Source organism: Monodelphis domestica, chromosome 1 (genome assembly GCF_027887165.1).
Source record: "Monodelphis domestica isolate mMonDom1 chromosome 1, mMonDom1.pri, whole genome shotgun sequence".
In the NCBI taxonomy this organism is placed as follows: domain Eukaryota; kingdom Metazoa; phylum Chordata; class Mammalia; order Didelphimorphia; family Didelphidae; genus Monodelphis; species Monodelphis domestica.
The window spans coordinates 707495814-707514691 of NC_077227.1; the positions used below are offsets into that span (position 1 = coordinate 707495814).

The following is an 18878-nucleotide window of genomic DNA, read 5'->3' on the forward strand; positions in this document are numbered from 1 at the left end:
ATTATTGGAATGAGATTTATTCATAATGAATAACCACCAAAAGGATAGCCCCTTGCATGAATGATAATCACATTTATATGAAGCTTTAAGGTTTACAAAGCACTTTATCTCCATTATCTCATTTGATCTTCACAATAATTCTGGGAGAGAGCTTCCATATATTCTCATCTTACAATGTGGCAACAAGAGCTCAGAGTCGAGTGACTTCCTGTGGGCACCCAGCTAGTAAGGGTTAAAGGTGAGTCAACATATTCAGGTCCTCTCCACTAGTTCTTTTTTTTTTTATTTCTTTTAAAATTTAATTCCATTAAAAAAAAACCAAACCAAACCAAAACCCTACCTTCTGTCTTGGAACCAATACTTTGGTTCCAAGGCAGAAGAGTAGTAAAGGTGAGCTAATGGGGGTCAAATGACTTGCCCAGGATCACATAGCTAGGAAGTGTCTGAGGCCAGATTTTCCACTTGTTCTTAAGACCTATTTGCATAACTAATTACACTCTACAAATATTCTTGCTGGACTCCCATAATACTCTTCAAATTAAAGGGAGCAGGCGCGATGACCTTCCGTTTACAGATGGTGAAACTAAGGCTAGAGAGGTAAAGAAGCTTGCGCATGGTCATATAGATATTGCAGAGCTGGGGTGAGGTCTCCTGACTCCCAATGAGGAGTATTCTCTATCACCTTAAACAAGGCTTAAGGCCTCTCCCACTTGCCCTTCCTTCCTTCATTCCTTGGTTAGTTCCTTTGTTTGTTCATTGGTTAGTTCCTTTGTTTGTTTCTTTGTTTGTTCCTTTGTTCCTTTTTTCTTCATCTCTTCCTTTGTTTCTTTCCTTCTCTCTCTTTTTTTCTTTTTCTCTCCCTGCCCCCCCCCCCCCCCCCTTCCCTTTCTGTATCTGAGCCATCTAACTGCCCCTCCCTGGCCTCTTTATGATTGTGATTTGGTTTGGCAGTGCTTTGGGAGCACATCTGTAAAATAAAGGAAGTTAATGAAAAACTCTGGAAGCTTCCTTCTACCTTGGAGTCTTATGATCTTAGGATATTCTCACCCTCCATAGGTGATAGCAGAGGAGATCTCTGGGAACAATGGATATGTGGAACTCTCCTTTCGGGCCAAGAAGCTCGATGACAAGGTAGGTGGAAAGGAACAGGACTCCGGAAGGACTAGGAGTCCAGCGATGGGTACCTGGTGAACGTGATTGCTTTAACTTTATCTTATTCTCCCCCCAACTGCCTTTTAATTTAATTTTCTTTTAAGCTATTACTTTAAAAAGCAGTAGCTTTCAAGAAAATCTTAGTGTCATTCTTTCCACTTTTCAGATAGGACAATTTGAGACCCATAACGATGAACTGACTTGCCTTCTGCATCCTGATTGGTAGATCAAAGAGTCTTGAGTTCTTGTCACTATGTTCCCCTTCATCCACTTTCCTCCACACCTGGGGAATTAACTGTGTTTCTCTTCTGCTACTCCCAGGATCTCTTTAGCAAATCAGATCCTTTCCTGGAGATCTACCGAATCAACGATGATCAGAGTGAGCAACTGGTATACCGGACAGAGGTGAGCTGTGGGAGGTCATTGTCTAGAATGGGAGCAATGGCATATTTGGGGGACATTTAGGGCAGAGGGGATATATGGCCATAGATAGCAGCTAGGCGCCATTTTTATTTCCCTGGAACATGAACATGTCAAGCTATGGATGAGATGCAGAGCATTCATATGGTGCATACTATGTAACAGGCACTGTGTTAAGTACTTTTTAAAAACCCTTACTGTCATCTTAGAACCAATACTGTGTATTGGTTCCAAGGCAGAAGAGTGGTAAGGGGTAGGCAATGGGGGTCAAGTGACTTGCCCAGGGTCACCCAGCTATTTTATATACACTTTTTACAAATATGATCTTATTCAATCACAACAATTCTTCAAGGTAGTTACTATTATTATTGGATATCCTTATTGGGTAGTTAAAGAAACCCAGGCAGACAGAGGTTAAGTGACTTGCCCAAGGTCACCCAGATTTGAACTAAGGTCTTTCTGACTCCAGACCCAGTGCTGAGTCACCAGCTGCCTCCCAGGGAACTGAAGACTGTGAAGGGGGATGGAGCAGCTGTCAATAGTTCTTTTTATGAGAAGAAGACAGACTGAGCTTATCGGAAGAAAAAAACAGCTCATAGTTATACTGCTCATTGCGTATCCAGAGCTTAAAGGCTTACAAAGACATTTTCCCCTTCCTTCCAACAATCTTGTTGAGGTAGGGCCAGTGCAAATAATATTATTCTCTAGCTTATAAAGGAGCTGCAGAGAGACTGGGTGATGGCTCACCTGGAATCGTAGAGTTCACTAGTGGTCATCCAGTCTAACGATCGAAACCAACCAAGAATTTCTTCAGAACCAAATGTCCCCCAGAAGTGGCCATCTTGCTTCTGCTGAGAGACTTCCAGTGACAAGGAATTAATTTAATCATGAGGCAACCCAGTAGACAATTTCAGTTGTTAGGAAGTTTTCCCTTACATCAAATTTAAATTTCATGTTTATAATTAGACTGGAGAGGCAGCCATGGTACCAGGAAGATCTGAGTTCAAGTTCTGTTTCTGACACGTACCAGATGCAATAGCTTGGACAAGTCATTTAACCTCTAAGTAATCTGTTTTTCAATTGTTTCCAACTCTTTGTGAAAACCCATTTTGGATTTTCTTTGCATAGATGCTAGAGTGGTTTGCTGTTTCCTTCTCCAGTTCATTTTACAGTTGAGGAAACTGAGGCAAACAGGGTGAAATGACTTGCCCAGGATTACACAGCTAGGAAGTATCTGAGGCTGGATCTGAACACTGTGCCACCTAGCTGCTCATCTAAGTGCTTTAGGTATTTTTTTAAAAACCCTTACCTTCCGTCTTAGAATCAATACTGTGTATTGGTTCCAAGGTAGAAGAGCGGTAAGGGCTGGGCAATGGGGGTTAAGTGACTTGCCCAGGGTCACATGGCTGGGAAATGTCTGAGGTCAAATTTGAACCCAGGACCTCCCATTTCTAGGCCTGGTTCTCAATCCACTGACCACCCAGCTGCCCCTAAATGCCACTTTAAGTTTTAAGAACTTAAGTAACTAATATAGCTCAAGTATTAATATCTTAAAATGAAACTAAGATTTTTGAGACAATGTGCATTTTTATATATGTATGGATACATGCGCAGACATATATTTTTGTTGTTTAGTCATTTTCAGTTGTGTTTGATTCTTTGTGAAGTTTTCTAGGCAAAGATACTGGAGTGGTTTGCCATTTCCTTCTCCCGCTCATTTTACAGATGAGGAAACTGAGGCAAAGAGGTTGAGTGACTTGCCCAGGGTCACAGAACTGGAAGTTTCTGAGGCTGGATTTGAACTCAGGAAGATGAGTCTTCCTGACTTCAGACCAGATGCTCTATCCATTGTGCCACTTAGCTGACTGCACACACTACACAAACAGGCACACATACACTTCCCTTAGTACAACACCTGGCACATAGTAGGTGTTTTTTAAAATTTAATTTAATTTTTTAAAAACCCTTACCTTCCGTCTTGGAGTCAATACTGTGTATTGGCTCCAAGGCAGAAGAGTGGTAAGGGCTAGGCAATGGGGGTCAAGTGACTTGCCCAGGGTCACACAGCTGGGAAGTGTCTGAGGTCAGATTTGAACCTAGGACCTCCCATCTCTAGGCCTGGCTCTCAATCTACTGAGCTACCCAGCTGCCCCCTACATAGTAGGTGTTTAACAAATGCTTCTTGACTTTACTTACACAGACACACACACACACACACACAGACACACCCCTGCAGATTATAATAATGATGGTATAGGATGGTGTTGAATAGTACCAGAAGAGGTTCTAGTGTTAATTTACTGATAAGATAGAATTGATATCTGTATGTAAGGATTCCTTTTATTATAAATTGATTACATGCACATCCACACAAAAGGAAATGATGGTATACGCCCCCTACCCATTTGTAAAATGAAGCAATAATTTTTTTTAAACAGCGTGGGTTTTGTTTCTGTGATACCTTTTGTTTTTATGCCATCATTTCCCTTCACATGTCCTCTCCGCATTGAACCAAGCTAGGCTTTAAGGAACATGAACATCACCACTATGGGACAGTGTATACGGTCACATTCTGTATCCTTCTCTTTTGAGAGGAGGGACAACATTTTCATCATCCACTCTCTTGGATTAAGATTGATTTAGGATCTGATTGCCTTTTTGGTTTAGATTATTTCTAGAATGTATATTATTCTATTTATGAGCTAATTTCATAGGATCATAGCTTTAGAGATCATAGCTGAATGACTTGTCTAAGGTAATACACTCACAGGAAATCAATTCCCTTCTTGCCCTTGCCTCTGCTTGGTGGGGGGAATCAGAATTTAGCTTTTATGCACAGGTGGAAAGGAAGAAAAGCCCTAATTTCTGGAGAAGGCAGAAGAGGTAGGTCTGGGAACAAGGTCAACATCTGGGAGCTAAGACGGGGAAAGGTGGAGATCAGACAGGGGTCCTGAGAAGCCAGTACTCAGAATGGAGTGAGGAACCGAGGCAGTATGGACCCAAGTCCTTTGACATTAGACCCAGTCCTGAAAAGTGCTTTCCCAGCATCCTCTGAAGACCTCCAGTGATTTGGGATCTGCTACAGCTCATGGCATCTGGAGCCAGCTGTAATTGTCAAGCTGTTTTTTGTTGTTGTTGTTGAGAAAATTCATGTCCCTCCCCCTTTTGGCAGAAGTGAGATACTCTGGGTTTGGAATGTCAGCTATGCAGACACATGATATGGTCATTGGTTTTACTAATTGGCTTTCTTTCCTCTCTTTTGAAAAAAAAAAGCATTGTTACAGAGGCTGGCTTTGATGTGTAGAGTAGGGATATATTTGGAAATGAAGGGGATGTGAAAACAAAAACTATCAATAAAAATATGATGAACACATCTGCTCCCCCTTCCCTTATGCCAAGCCTGGGATTTTTATTCGGGTTAGCTGTATGCCCTTGGACAAGTCACTTCCCTCTCTGGGCCTCCAGTTCTTCTTTTGCCAAATGAGGAAATTCAACTAGAAAATTTCTGAAGCCCCTTAGTGTATGAAAATTCTCTGGCTGAAACCATAGAAGCCGGCTCTTAGGAGAACTGCTCCGAGGAGAAAATCCTGTCCTTGGTTGGAGCCAGACTTTATGTTCCGGGTTAGGTGGGGACCCTGATGAGGTCTAAAGGACAAATCATTTCATCATCGGTCTTACCTGAAGGTGAATGTCGGCAGCCCTGACGAGGCCCTCTAAGCCCCGACTACAGGTTCTCTCTGACTTCCACAGGTCGTGAAGAATAACCTGAATCCTGTGTGGGAGACATTCAAGGTTTCCCTGAACTCTCTTTGTAGCTGTGAGGAGAAGAGGCCTCTTAAGGTAGTGGGGTTTGGGGCCAAGGAATGGGGCGGGAAGAAGTGCATCTTCCCTCTTTGAGAGGTGGTCTGGGAGCAGGGCATAACCTCCCCTCTGGAAGGAAAGTCCTGATTGGTGGAGAAGGGGGAAGCACTAGATCTAGGAGCAAGGCCATGGCCCAGAAGGGGTAGGGGTCAAGAGCCAGCGCCAGGTGGCTCTAGAGAAGAATGATGACAGGAGCTCACGTTCATAGGCTCTCAGCTTTGTGAGGTTGGTAATTTGGATTCTGGTCAAGGGATAGGTTGGGCCAGGGGGAAAAAGAGATTGAGAAAGAGGAAAGAAGAGGGGAGGAAATGGATGGACAGGTCACGTGGTTCAGGAGCTGGACCACTTCTCCCAGGATGCCCTTGGGCAGCCTGGGCTAAAGTTTGCTCTCCTGTTGTGGCAGTGTCTGGTTTGGGACTACGATTCTCGGGGGAAACACGACTTCATTGGCGAGTTCTCTACCACTTTTATGGAAATGCAGAAGGCGATTGAGGAGGACAAGGTACGTGGGATGATGGGGTGGGCTGAGGGCATAGGATTGCAGGGTTAGGAGCTGCACACAGGCAGCATGGGTGAACCAGATGGCATAGGGCTAGTCCTTCCTCCCTTCACCCATCTCCACATATGGTCGATGCCAGGGAGCCTGGCCATGTGAGGTCCCTCCCCCCAACGCCAACCTGGGGCAGAGTGGAGCGCTTTGTGGTTCACTATGTTCCAGGGTCCCTCCTTCCTCGCCTGGAGCAGTTTGCGGTGAAAATAGAGGAGAGAGAAGGGAAGACTATAATGAGGGTGATGGAGAGAATGCTGGGCTTGGAGTCAGGAAGATTCATCTTGAATTCAACTCTAGCCTCAGACCCTTTCTGGGCACTGAATCCTGTTGGCCTCAGTTTTTTTCATTTGTCAAAAGAGCTGGAGAAGGAAACGGTGAACCATTCTAGTATCTTTGCCAAAAAAACCCCAATGAGTTGGGCAAGACTGAGAACGCCCGCAGAACATAGCAGAGTGGGTAGCGTAGGCGGGCTGCTCATCTGGGCAGCAAGGGCATCTGAGCTCTATTTCCAGTTCACCATTTAGCTTCCTTAGGCCATGAGCCGTAGGTTTTCAGTGCCTCCACTGTCAAGGGCTCCCCGGTAGCTGGGGGAGAATCAGTGAGGCGTACAAGGTGTCCGGAGACCTGGAGGCCAACGATGGGACCCAAAGAAATCCAGGAGCAGGCTGCTGTTTCAGTACCAGACTGCCTTAGGGATCAGTGCACTACATCTAACGGAGGAGGACTCTCCGTGTGTGTGGGCGGCCATTGCAAAGCTTCCAAGATGCATGGGCGCCATCCCTCTGGGAAAGTGTATTTTATCTTATCTTAGAGAGCAGGAAAGCCATATGCATGGGATAGATACACTGTGTACAAGGGATACACTGTACTTGTTAGGGAAAGCTCAGATTCTCTGCATGGGGGTAGTCGAATACAGGTTTGTTGCCATTTTACAGAAATCGAATAGATGAAAACCCAGATTTCCACACAAATTAAATGAAGGGGCCATATTTGCTTTGTGAAATTTACCATTAATTTTTACCAAGGAATTGTCCTTTATAGAGTAATTTGATTTCAATCATTTTTTCAGGTCATACTGTGTAAAGTGAGGGCCACACGCATAATTGCATGCTGTAGAAATTCTGATTCATCCTCCTTACATCCTCCTTACATTCATTCAATAAACACCTGCTATGTGCCAGGCCCTGGTGAGACAAAGCACACATGAATCAAGGAGCTTATATTCTCCACCCCCCCAAACCCTTACCTTCCATCTTAGTATTAATTCTAAGACAGAAGAATGGCAAGAGCTAGGCAATTGTAGGTAAGTGACTTGCTCAGGGTCACATAGCCAGGAATGAGTGAGGACAAATTTGAACTCAGGTCATCCAGATCCAGACCTGGTGCTCTTTCCACTGTACTAGCTTATAGTCTAAAGGGGGAAGTTAAGCCATCTAAACAGGTTTCCCACCTGAAATACCTATAATATTCTGCAACCTCAACAAGGCAAGCTATATTGTGCCAGTGTTTGATTGTGTTTTCCTGTGATAATCTATGGACTAATAAATGGGTAAGTATTCGTGTGCTTTCTTCTGAAGACACCAGGGCTTCTTCCTGTATTCTCTACCCTTAGGTCCAATGGGACTGCGTGAATCCCAAGTACAAAACTAAGAAACGGAATTATAAGAACTCAGGGGTGGTCATCCTATCAGACCTGAAGGTGAGGCCAGGAAAGGTTCACAATTCTGCTTTTCTTTTAAAAAAATGATCATTTATTTATTTTTAAACATTCATTTATTCCAAAAAGAATTTGAGCTCCAAATTCTTTCACCTCCCAACCCATCCCCCACATATTGAGTAGACAAGTGATATATTGATTATACACATGAAGTCATGAAAAACATATTTCTATATTATCCATGTTGCAAAAAAAATTTTAAAAGGAAGTGAAAAAAGATAAACTTTCAGAGTTCGTCAGTTCTCTCTCTGGAGGTGAATAGCATTGTGGGTCCCTTGGAATTGTTTTGAATCATTATATTGAGCAGAGTAGTTAAGTCTTTCATGGCTGCTCCGTGTTACAAAATTGCTTTTCCTTTGTACAATGTTCTCCTGGTTCTACTCACTTCAATCTGCATCAATTCATATAGATCTTCCCAGGTTTTTCTGAAACCATCCCCCTCATCATTTCTTAGATCTCAATAGAATTCCATCACAGTCATACACTATGATAGCTTGTTCAGCTGTTCCCCATTGTGCATCCCCTCAATTTCCAATTCTTGGCCACTGCCAAAAGGGCTGCTATAAATATTTTTGTGTGTCTAGGCCCATTTCCTTTTCCCTTGATTTCTTTGGAATACAGACCTAAAAGGTCAATTGTAGGGGTGGGTTTATAGCCCTTTGGACAGAGTTCCAAGCTGTTTTCCAGTTCACAGATCCACTAATAGCATCTCAGGCCCTACCTTTCCACATCCCCTCCAGCATGCCATTTTTCTTTTCTGACATGTTAGCCAGTCTGAGAGGTGTGATGTGGTATTCCAGAGTTGTTTCAGACATGTTGCTTTTCTAGGGTCAGAAACTGAGCACCCTAAATATGACCCTCTCCTCTTTCATTTGGTCAACACCCTATAGAGTAGGAAAACTGATAATTACCCTCAGGTTCCCTTCTTCCTTATTCTTGAGTCTCGGTGGGCTTGAGAAAGAAGAAGAAGGGGGCATTTCCTACTCCATCCTCAGATCTCAGGCTCCTCCGAGTTTTGCTGAGATGGGCCAGGGTAGTTGGAATGACAGAAAGTCTTCCCAGTCTTAAATTAATTGATCCTCTGGGCTCTGTTGTGGGGCTTATTTGTGGATCATTTAGTGGTGATGATGAAGCCCCTGGGGGAGAGATGAGGGAGAATCGAGTATGGGCTTGTAATGAAATTGGAAGTAAGGGGTGCAGATGGACAATGTTTAGACTGATGGATGAGTAGGTGTGGGTAAATGGAAGAGGAGACCTTCTGCACCGCTCCCTCCTTCCCAGCCTAAAACATTTGGCTTTTTATTTCTGACCCATGCCCCATTCCCTACCCTCTTTGCTAATTTCCCTCCCTCTGATGTCTTGGGAGGCTTCTTCACTGATCTCTGGAGTCCCAGGTCTGGCAGTTGGCAGAGGGCAGTGAGGGCAAGGGGAAAGTGCTCAGTGGAGTCGTCAATGAGCCCCATTAATGCTATTTGTTTGGAAGATCCACAGGGTCTACTCCTTCCTGGATTACATTATGGGTGGATGCCAGATTCATTTCACTGTAAGTAACACTTTCTCTGTCACCTCCTCGGTGATGCTGGGAACGCTGCCAGGAGCAGAGCCGCCCACTGTACTGTGCTGGAAACAGCTTGAAAGGGAATCTCGGGGTTGGGCTGGGGGAGGTGGGCACTTCCTGGGCAAGACCTTGGTGGTCAGCAGGGGTGGTGAGAACCTCTGAGCTGGGCTAAGTTAACTATTGCCTGGTTCCCCTTTTGGGGAGTCATCTCCTTGGTTAATATCCTGGTCTGGATAATTTCCTGCCATCATCCAGCAGATTTCTGGGCCTCCTCCCTCCTCTGCCCAGAGGGTGGGTACTCGGGGATGTAAACTAATTTTAACATAAGCATAACATAATGTGGGGATCAGTGTGCTGTGAAAGGGAAGTCATATACTGAGCTCGGGGGTGTTTCAAAAATGAAATACTTTGGGATTATCAACAGCTAGTTTCACATCATTACCCAGAATAACACAGGCAACTATTCGTATTGGTTAATTGAGGGCACAGCCCCCTCAAGAGGCAGCATGGTACCACGGACAGAGTGCTGGGCTCTAAGTCTGGGAGAGCACAATTCAAATCTTGACTCTGACAATGGCTCCTTATTATGTGCCAGGCACTATTCTAGGCTCTTTACAAATATTATTTCATTTGGTCCTCATGACAACCCTATGAGGTAGGGGGCATCTAGGTGGCTTAGTGGATATACAGCTAGGTCTAGAGGTGGGAGATCTTGGGTTCAAATCTGGCCTCAGACACTTCCTTGCTGTGTGATCCTGAGCAAGTCACTTAACCCCCATTGCCTAGCCCTTGCCACTCTTCTGCCTTAGACTCAATATACATTATTGTGTAGAAGGTAAGGGCTTTTATAACAATAATCTTATGAGGTTGATGCTATTATTGTTCCCATTTTACATATGAGGAAACTGAGGTTGATAGAAATGAATTCACTTGTTCTGTTCATATAGCTAATAAGTAAGGCAAGATTTGAACTCAGTCCTCTCCCCTCTTTCTTTCTAAGTCCAGTGCTCTATATGCTACCTAGCTGAACTAAGGATAGCCTAGAAAGGGAAAAACACTCCTTAATGGGTAATGGGTATTCTTAAGGCAGTATTGTTGACTGTCAGCCTACCTGCTTTCTACCTCCTTTGCTTTGATGGTGGTGGAAGGTGAGGGAAGAGTAAAATTGCTGTGCAATATCTAAGTCAATTCATGCAGTTGGAAAAGACCTCTGAAGTCACAGAGCAATGTGGATGTGAATAGGAGTCCCTTCTATGACATCTCCCCAAAGGGAATCATCTGGTCTCTGCTTAAAGACCAGGAAGGGGAATCCACTGTCCCCTTAAAGAACCTGTTCCATTTTCATCAGTTTTAATTCTTAGGAAATCTGGAATTACCTCAAGTCAAATCTGCTTCTCTATAACTTCCCCTAGTTACTTCTAGTTCTTTCTTCTAAGGACAAAGCATATCCTATTCCTTTTTCACACAAAGGAAGGAAACATTAATTACCTACTGTGTGCTAGGCATTATGCCAAGTGCTATACAAATATTATCTCATTTTGATCTTATAACAATCCCCATTTTACAGCAAAGGAAACTGAGACAAACTGAGGTTAAATGACTTGCCCAGGGTCACTCAGCTTGGAAGTGTCTGAGGTTGGATTGGAACCCAGGATCTCCCACCTAGTTGTCCATCCACTAAGCCACCTAGATGCCCTTCTACCTCATAGGATTGTCATGAGGTCCACATGAGATAATATTTGTAAAGAGCCTGGAATATTCTATCCACTGCACCACCTAGTTAGCACCCTCTAGTTATTTGAAAGCAACTTTCATCTTCCCTCTGAGTCTTCTCTAAGTTAAACATCCCCAATTCCTTCTATCTGTCCTTATGTGATTTTGAGCTTGTCAAAGACTGGTGTTTCCACCTTCCCTTCTTCAATCCATCACTTTCTTTCAGTCATTGTCCAGCTCCAACTGCCTGGTCCTTACTCTGGTATGTTCTTCTCTGAATTGTGAGAGACCAAGTAAACATCCCCATTCTGCCCATTGAGCCATAGTGCTAACATTATCTGCTGTGAGCTCTATGGTGCAATTTCTTGCCTGCTGTGTACTTTGACCCTAGCTTCTAGTCCTGGTTGTGTCATTAGTTTGTTGTGTGACCTCAGACAATTTATTTCACATCTCTGATTTCAGTTTACTTTTCAGTCAGATGTTAATAATAGTATAATATCTACCCCTCAAGATTATTGGAAGGATAAGAGGAGGTATGAATAGGGGCAGGGCAGCTAGGTGGTTCAGTATATTGAGAGCCAAGTCTAAAGTTGGGAGGTTCTGGGTTCAAATTTGGCCTCAGACACTTAGTTGTGTGACCCTGGGCAAGTCACTTAACTCTCATTGCATAGTCCAGTGATAATGAACCTTTTAGAGACCATGTGCTGTGCCCTGCCTCTAGAGGCCATATGCTATACCCTACCCCCCAGAGACCATATGCCATGCCATGCCACACTCCCCATGAGTGCCAGATGCATCCCCTCTCTTACCCCACACAAGGGAGGGAGAAAGTGCTCCTATTGGGTTGCTGGGCAGAGGGGCAGGTGAGGTAAGGAATGTCCTCAGTGAGTATAGAGAGGGGGAGATGAGTGACCCAAGTGCTCTGCACCCCTCCAGCTCTGCTGCCTATGAGCTGCCCACCTTACCTTAGCAACCCTGTGCATTCCCATTGGGCTGCTGAACAGAGGGGCAGGTGATATGAAAAAATGTTGTCAAGCACAGTGGAGAGGGGGAAGGAAGTTGATTCTCCTGAATCCCTCTGCTTTTCTAGTAATGAATTCTGGGGTGGGGTGAGGGGAGGGCAACATGCATGCCCACGGAGAGTGCTCTGTGTCATCTTTGGCACTCATGCCATAGGTTTGCCTTCACTGGCCTAGCCTTTACTGCTCTGTCTTAAAATTTGCACTAAGACAGGAGGTAAGGCTTTAAAAAAAAGTATACCAACCTCTTCAATGTAGACTTATCTGTGGTTTTCATTCTTATTCAGGGATATCCTGACTCAGTGTTCCTTTCCTGCTCCCTAGGTGGCCATTGACTTTACAGCTTCCAATGGAGATCCCCGCAATAGTTGCTCTCTCCATTATATCAACCCTTACCAACCCAATGAGTACCTGAAGGCACTCATTGCTGTGGGAGAAATTTGCCAGGACTATGACAGGTGAGATGTTCACTTTCATTACTCTTTGTATCAGCCCCCCCCACAAATAAACAAATAAACAAACACACCTCCCTTCCCTCTCTGCCCCCTGGCTCTCCACTGTTTGTCCCTGTCTCCTGGGGACTCTCTGTGGGAGTGGGATTAAGAAGACAAATGGGAGTCAGAAAGGCAAGGTGGGAGCATGGGAGTCAGCAAAGCAGGATGGGAGTGCTGGATCTGACATTTACTCTCTTCCAGTGACAAGAAATTTTCTGCTCTGGGATTTGGTGCCCGGATTCCTCCCAAGTATGAGGTCAGAGCTTCTGAGCACATCTCTATAAAGCTGTGATCCCCAAGCTTGGTTTTATAGCACTCGGCTGGGGTTTCTTTATCCAATACAAGGGTTCTTAGCCTCTTGGATCCTGTGACTGTGACTGTCCTTTGGCTATGGAGTCTATGGCCCCCTTCTCAGAATAACATTTTTAAAGCCACACAATGAAATATATAGGATAGAAACCTGTTGTATTGGAATTCAGTAATCAAAATCAAAACCCCCACGGAATCAAAAAGCAAGTTCACAGACTCTAGGCTAAGAAACCTTGATCTAAGGGTAGAATAGTATTCATTCATCATCCATTCTGTATGCATTCATTCATTCATTCATTCATTCATTCATTCATTCAATCAGCATTTATTAAAGATCTACTATGTGCTAAGCGTTGTGCATGTTATTGAGACTAAAGATGTGGGTTCAATACCATTCCAAAGTGAGGTGGGCAACCATCTGGCAAATCCATAAATACCCATAATTCTAAGAGGGTTTCCCTGGATGTCTTCTAGAATCTTGCAACTTCTTGAGCAAGGTTCTGGGGAGTGGGATGGCTGGGTAGGCTCAGCTGGGATGTGAGGGAAGGAAGTAGCACGAACTATAATTCCACTTGGAAAATTAGATTTCATTGGCAAGCTACTCCCATCCTTGCTTTCCATTTCAGGTTTCCCATGACTTTGCCATTAATTTCAACCCAGATGATGATGAGTGTGAAGGTAAGAGGAAGGGCCCTTGGGGTACAGAGGACTAGACTTACTGCTTTTACAAGGATACTGCCTTGGGCTGCTTTGAGCTTCTCTCACCTCAGGAGGGCCACGTTTAGTGGAGATTGTCTATTCCCAATGCCCCGATTGCTCATCAACTTAGAACTGGAAGGGAACTTAGAGGCCATTTAGTTCAATCCTTCCATTTTACAGGTGAGGAAACTGAGGCCAAGAGCAGTTAATAGATTTGTCCTAGGCCACCCTGACTGTGAGTCTTGAACTCAGATTCCAAATTTAGATCTTTCCTCATTGTGCTAGGTTGCCTCCAAGGATCTAGGAGAAGCTCCCCTTCTTAGTCTCTAGGGTATCAACAGAACTATACAATGGTAGTGGTCTGGGCTCTGATGATGACAATGACATGCCTTTTGTTGCATCTGTCAGTGCTTTGGGTCTCTGGGTATAGATTAGGAAGAAATACATCCTGGGGAGATAGCATTAGCCAATTATGCTGGTATGGGTTGTGGGAGGAGAGGAAGCGGATGGTCAGTGCCATGCAGGCATAAGAGGCTTTTCCTCTCTACTACACCTCAACAGGGATCCAGGGAGTGGTGGAATCGTATCAGAATTGCCTACCCAAGATCCAACTCTATGGCCCTACCAATGTGGCACCCATCATTGCCAAGGTGGCCAGGATGGCAGCCGCTGAGGAGAGAACTGGAGAGGCTTCTGTAGGTACCCAAAGTGTACCTGATGGTACAAAGGAGGGGCATGCTTGAGCAGTATACAGCTGATCTTGGGATACTGCTTTTAAAAAAAGTTTTCTGGATGCCTTTTGTTTCTACATCAGAGCCATTTCTGAAAGTACTTGCCCTTGTCTTCTTCCCCTCTTCCATTTCCTCCAAATGGAACCTTTTTGTATACCAAAGAAAAACAATTAAACAAAACACCTGCTACCATTACTTGTCTGACAGTGGACCCAGCATTCTGCCCTCATAGCCTCTTCTCTGCTTAATGGAGGGAGGCTTGTTTCATTATGCTCCCCGGTTCCATTATCAACTGGTCAATTACACAGCTTGATCCCCTTTCGATGTCTTCATTGCCATTGTAGTCACTACACATATTGTTTTATTTCATTCTGTATCAGTTCATATAAATCTCCCTGTGTCTTTCTGCATTTCCCAGCTTCATCATTTCTTACTGTGCTATAACAATTCTATTATCCTCATGTAAGATAGATCATTTGGCTACTCTCCAAACAATGGCTGGGCAAGGCTTTCCCAGAAGGCTACTCACTGAGCCAGCCCTTTAACAGCCTTAAAGCATCAGGCACATGTGAATTATGATTAAAACAGCAAAATGAGAATATCAAGTAATTGAATCTGAATTATATTAGCTTCCTATTATCTACTATTAAAATATGGTTGACTGAGAAGGAACTAGAAGGCAGCCCTGAGGCTGTCTGATAGGATGGAGGGCAGGAGCAGTTCTGCCCTTGGGGCTTGGCAAATTCTTGTGATCTCCGCTAACTGAATAAAACTTGTCTAAGGCACTGCCAGGGTAAAGCTTCTAGTTATTGTTGGCAACTTCCTGCCTGAATATGCACGGAGGCAGAATAGTGATAAGAGAAATTTATAATGGACGTTAAAGTTCATGAAACGTTTTATGTATGCTATTTTACTTGAGCGTCATAGCAACCTGAAGAGGCAGATGCTACAGGTATCCTCCTTTTACAGATGAGGAAACTGAGGCTCATTGAGGTTAAGGGACTTGCCTGTGCTTACATAGTGTGTATCAAAGGTAGAAGTGGAACCCAGGTCTTTTTGGCCAGAAAGTTGGCACTTTCTTTCTAGGATATGGGACCCTGCTGAAAGGTGATGATGATGATGATAGTGATGGTGGTGGGGGCCTTATGCATTTGATTAGAGGCATTTCCCCTACAGGGTTGAGAAAGGAGAAATGGGGGAAGAGAGGAATCCTGCTTAGAGGGTCTTAGACTTAGAGATGGAAGGAACCTTAGAAGACCATTGAGTCTCACCTCATTTTACAGATGAAGAAACTTAGGCACAGAGGGGTTAAGGGATCTTCCCTGAGTCACACAGCTAGTAGGTATCTGAGCCAGAATTTGAACAAGGATCTTCCTGACTCCAATTCCAGTGTTGGCATCTATTATACCTTGCTGCGACTTTTAGTTAGGTGTTAGACTCTGGTGTCTCTTCTTATTAGAAGTAGCTAGAAAAAGAAAAAAAAAAGAAGTAACTAGGTGGTACAGTACATAGAGCCCTGGACCTGGAGTCAAGAATACTTAAGTTCAAATTGGGCCTGTGTGCCTCTGAACAAGTCTCTTAACCACTGTCTGCCTCAGTTACCTCATCTTTTTTTTTTGTTTGTTTTTTATAAAAACCCTATCCCTCTGTCTTGGAATTAATACTGTGTATTGGTTCCAAGGCAGAAGAATGGTAAGGGCTGGGCAATGGGGGTTAAGGGACTCGCCCAGGGTCACACAACTGGGAGTGTCTGAGGTCAGATTTGAACCCAGGACCTCCCATCTCTAGGCCTGGCTCTCAATCCACTGAGCTACCCAGGTGCCCTCTGACCACAGCTATTTTTTTTTAAACCCTCGCCTTCCGTCTTGGAATCAATACTGTGTATTGGTTCCAAGGCAGAAGAGTGGTAAATGCTAGGCAATGGAGTCAAGTGACTTGCCCAGGGTCACACAGCTGGGAAATGTCTGAGGCCAGATTTGAACCCAGGACCTCCCATCTCTAGGCCTGGCTCTCAATCTACTAAGGTACCCCAGTTTCCCCTTTGGTTACCTCATCTGTAAAATGGGGATAATAATAGTACCCTCGAGTTATAAGGATCAAATGAGATAAGATGTATAGTACTTTGTGAACTTTAAAGTATAAAAAGCTTTAATAAATTCTATTATTCTGAGTTTCTGTGAAAGAGCAGATTCTCTGCTAGCTGCTCCCCCTCTGCCTATCTAACCCCAGGGTAACAGCTGGACTTTATCACGGGTTTGTGAGATTCAACTAGATAAGCCAAAGCAAGTGGAAATATTGCCAAAGAGGAGAAGATTTAGCTCCCCTCTCGCCAATTCATTTCAACCAAGTTATTAAGTGCAAGATTTAGGGATACGGGCAGTGACAGAAATGATCACGTGTGGAAGGGGTTCTTGTGAATGGAGCTGTGGCTGCCTCAGAAAGCAAGCACAGCTATTGACTTGGACGACTTCAGAAACAACTGATACAGGGGGCAGTGGGTGAGACAGGTGGTCTTGAGTTCAAATCTGATCTCAGACACTTCCTGGCTGTATGACCCTGGGCAAGTCACTTGACCCCCATTGCCTAGCCCTGGACACTCTTCTGCTTTAGAACCAATGCATAGTACTGATTCTCAAGTTTTTTTTTTTTTTTAAAGAAATGACTGATAATGTTGAGGTTCAAGGGAGGAAAGAGGCATGTAATAAACTTGGCTGAACTGGAAGCTGGAAGCTCAAATGTCCCAGACTTAGAGTATTTGAAGGTTGTGAGATCATAGCAAAGTAGCTGAAACATTATTGAAAAGTCACTGGATTTGCCTTCAAAAGTCTGGGACTCACATGTTGGCTTTGCCACTTACGAGCTGTATGACTTTGGATACATTGTGCTTTGAGCCTCAGTTTCCTCATTTGTAAAAAGGAGTTACAACCTGTCTTATATCCTTCAGAGCTTAGTTGTGAGGAACATTCACGCAAACCCTTAGTAAGGCTTCCCATGTGCTAGGCAATATTTTAGGAGCTGGACAGAGGAAGAAAGGAAGGGCAAAAAAAATAATAAATAACCAAATAAATAAATAAAACGATTCCTCCTCACTAGTTGCTCCCAGTCTAACGGGAGAGCCTGTATGTAAAGAACTAGGTATTTCCAAGATAGAGGCAGAGGAGCTGAAAGGTAAGCTCAGGAGGGAAGGCACTGATGCAGGGGAAGCTGGGAAAAACCTTCCCAGAAGGGGAGCTATTTTGGGCTGAGTCCTGGAGGCAGAAGTGAGGAGGGGGAACCTTGCAGGCAGTGGGGCCAGGGTTCAAAGGCAGGAGCCAGGAGCCATTTTCAAGGAAGATGGAGTAGGTCAGCATTTCTGGAAGGTCAGGCTCAGAGAGGGGAATCAAATATAAGAATAAATGTTTACTGATTGATCGAAGAAGACCAGAAAGGGCAGAAGGAGCCAGGTTGTGAAGGGCTTTAAATACCACATTTGAGATTCAGACCTGGGGATAGTAGGGAGCCACCGTTGTTTGAGCAGGGGTGGGGTGAGGCCGCTGGCTGAGAGGTGATGTGGTCAGGCTTTGCTGAGTGGAGAGAGCAGGAGGGACCAGATAAAAGGCTGCTTGCTGCAAAAGCCTGGGCAAGAGTGCTTTCTTTGTGGCAGGCGAACACTTCACTTTTCTTCTCTGGAATTTGTTTCAGGTGGCCAAGTACTTTACCTCGATTATCTCATAGAAATGCAAACTGTTGAACCTAGGCTGGGGAAGATGGGGAAGGAAGGTTATTAGCTTCTTCTAATTCTTTTTACATTTTTAAAGAACTCTTACCTTCTCTCTTAGAATCAGTACTGTGGAGAGCAGCTGGGTAGTTCGGTGGATTGAGAGCCAGGTCTAGAGACAGGAGGTCCTGGGTTCTAATTTGGACTCTGACACTTCCCAGCTGTGTGACCCTGGGCAAGTCACTTAACCCTCATTTCCCAGCCCTCACCACTCTTCTGCCTTGGAGCCAATATATAGTATTGACTCCAAAATGGAAGGTAAGGGTTTAAAGAAAAGAAAAGAATCAATTCTGTGTATAGATTCCAGGTAGAAGAGTGGTGAGGGCTAGGCAATGGGGGTCAAGTGACTTACCCAGGGCCACATAGCTGGGAAGTGTCTGAGGCCAAGATTTGAACTCAGGATCCACTGAGCCACCCTTCCCCCCCATTATTAGCTTCCAAGGGAAGGTCTTTCCCCACATGCTCCTAGCTTCCTAGTTCACAGTGGCATGGTCTAAAGGATGCTTTTGTTTTCATGCTCTGAGCATCTTCCATTTGCCCAGCTCTTCCTGGCAAAGCCAAGGCAGAACCTGGGCCAGTGATAAGCCAGAGCCTTGGGCAGACACTCAGAGCCCCCCACACTAGCTTTGTGGAGAGGACTTCCTGCTGCCTTCTCCCCAGCCTCCGTGCTGCCCTTTCACAACATTTGAGCAGCTGCTAATCGCCACCAGGAACCTTTTCTGTTAATACATCACTCCTGGCAAGTCAACAGACAGCAGCTGGTGAGATGTGATCAGTAGAGGGGGAAGGAAAGGTCAGGAATTACCCAGGGGTTGGCAAGCATCTGTGTGATTCACACGCAGCTTCAGGGATTGACTTGGCAACATCATTCTCACCCTTGCCCAAGGAAAAGCCTTCT

General features: G+C 44.5%; 1 protein-coding gene and 1 long non-coding RNA gene across 4 annotated transcripts in view; one reads left to right on the forward strand and one right to left on the reverse strand.

Annotated features, from left to right (window-relative positions):
- CPNE7 (copine 7) overlaps positions 1-18878 on the forward strand; it is a 42366-nt gene that overhangs the window by 15835 nt on the left and 7653 nt on the right. The window contains exons 4-13 of the mRNA XM_001377467.4: positions 1057-1131; positions 1474-1557; positions 5323-5412; positions 5837-5935; positions 7596-7682; positions 9184-9243; positions 12315-12448; positions 12686-12740; positions 13420-13471; positions 14054-14187. Of these exons, the coding sequence (XP_001377504.1) occupies positions 1057-1131; positions 1474-1557; positions 5323-5412; positions 5837-5935; positions 7596-7682; positions 9184-9243; positions 12315-12448; positions 12686-12740; positions 13420-13471; positions 14054-14187 (870 nt within the window). The remainder of the gene's footprint in view (positions 1-1056; positions 1132-1473; positions 1558-5322; positions 5413-5836; positions 5936-7595; positions 7683-9183; positions 9244-12314; positions 12449-12685; positions 12741-13419; positions 13472-14053; positions 14188-18878) is intronic.
- Positions 927-18151, reverse strand: LOC107650619 (uncharacterized). Of its 3 annotated transcripts, XR_001626233.2 has the most exons (6): positions 17706-18151; positions 10370-15688; positions 8612-8836; positions 5251-5344; positions 2320-2431; positions 927-1508 (listed from the first exon to the last, which is right to left on the reverse strand). It is a non-coding gene; the product is annotated as an uncharacterized LOC107650619 (long non-coding RNA). The 3 variants fall into 3 exon arrangements; XR_008915021.1 differs by having other exon boundaries at positions 8612-15688; XR_008915022.1 differs by having other exon boundaries at positions 927-1579; positions 8612-15688.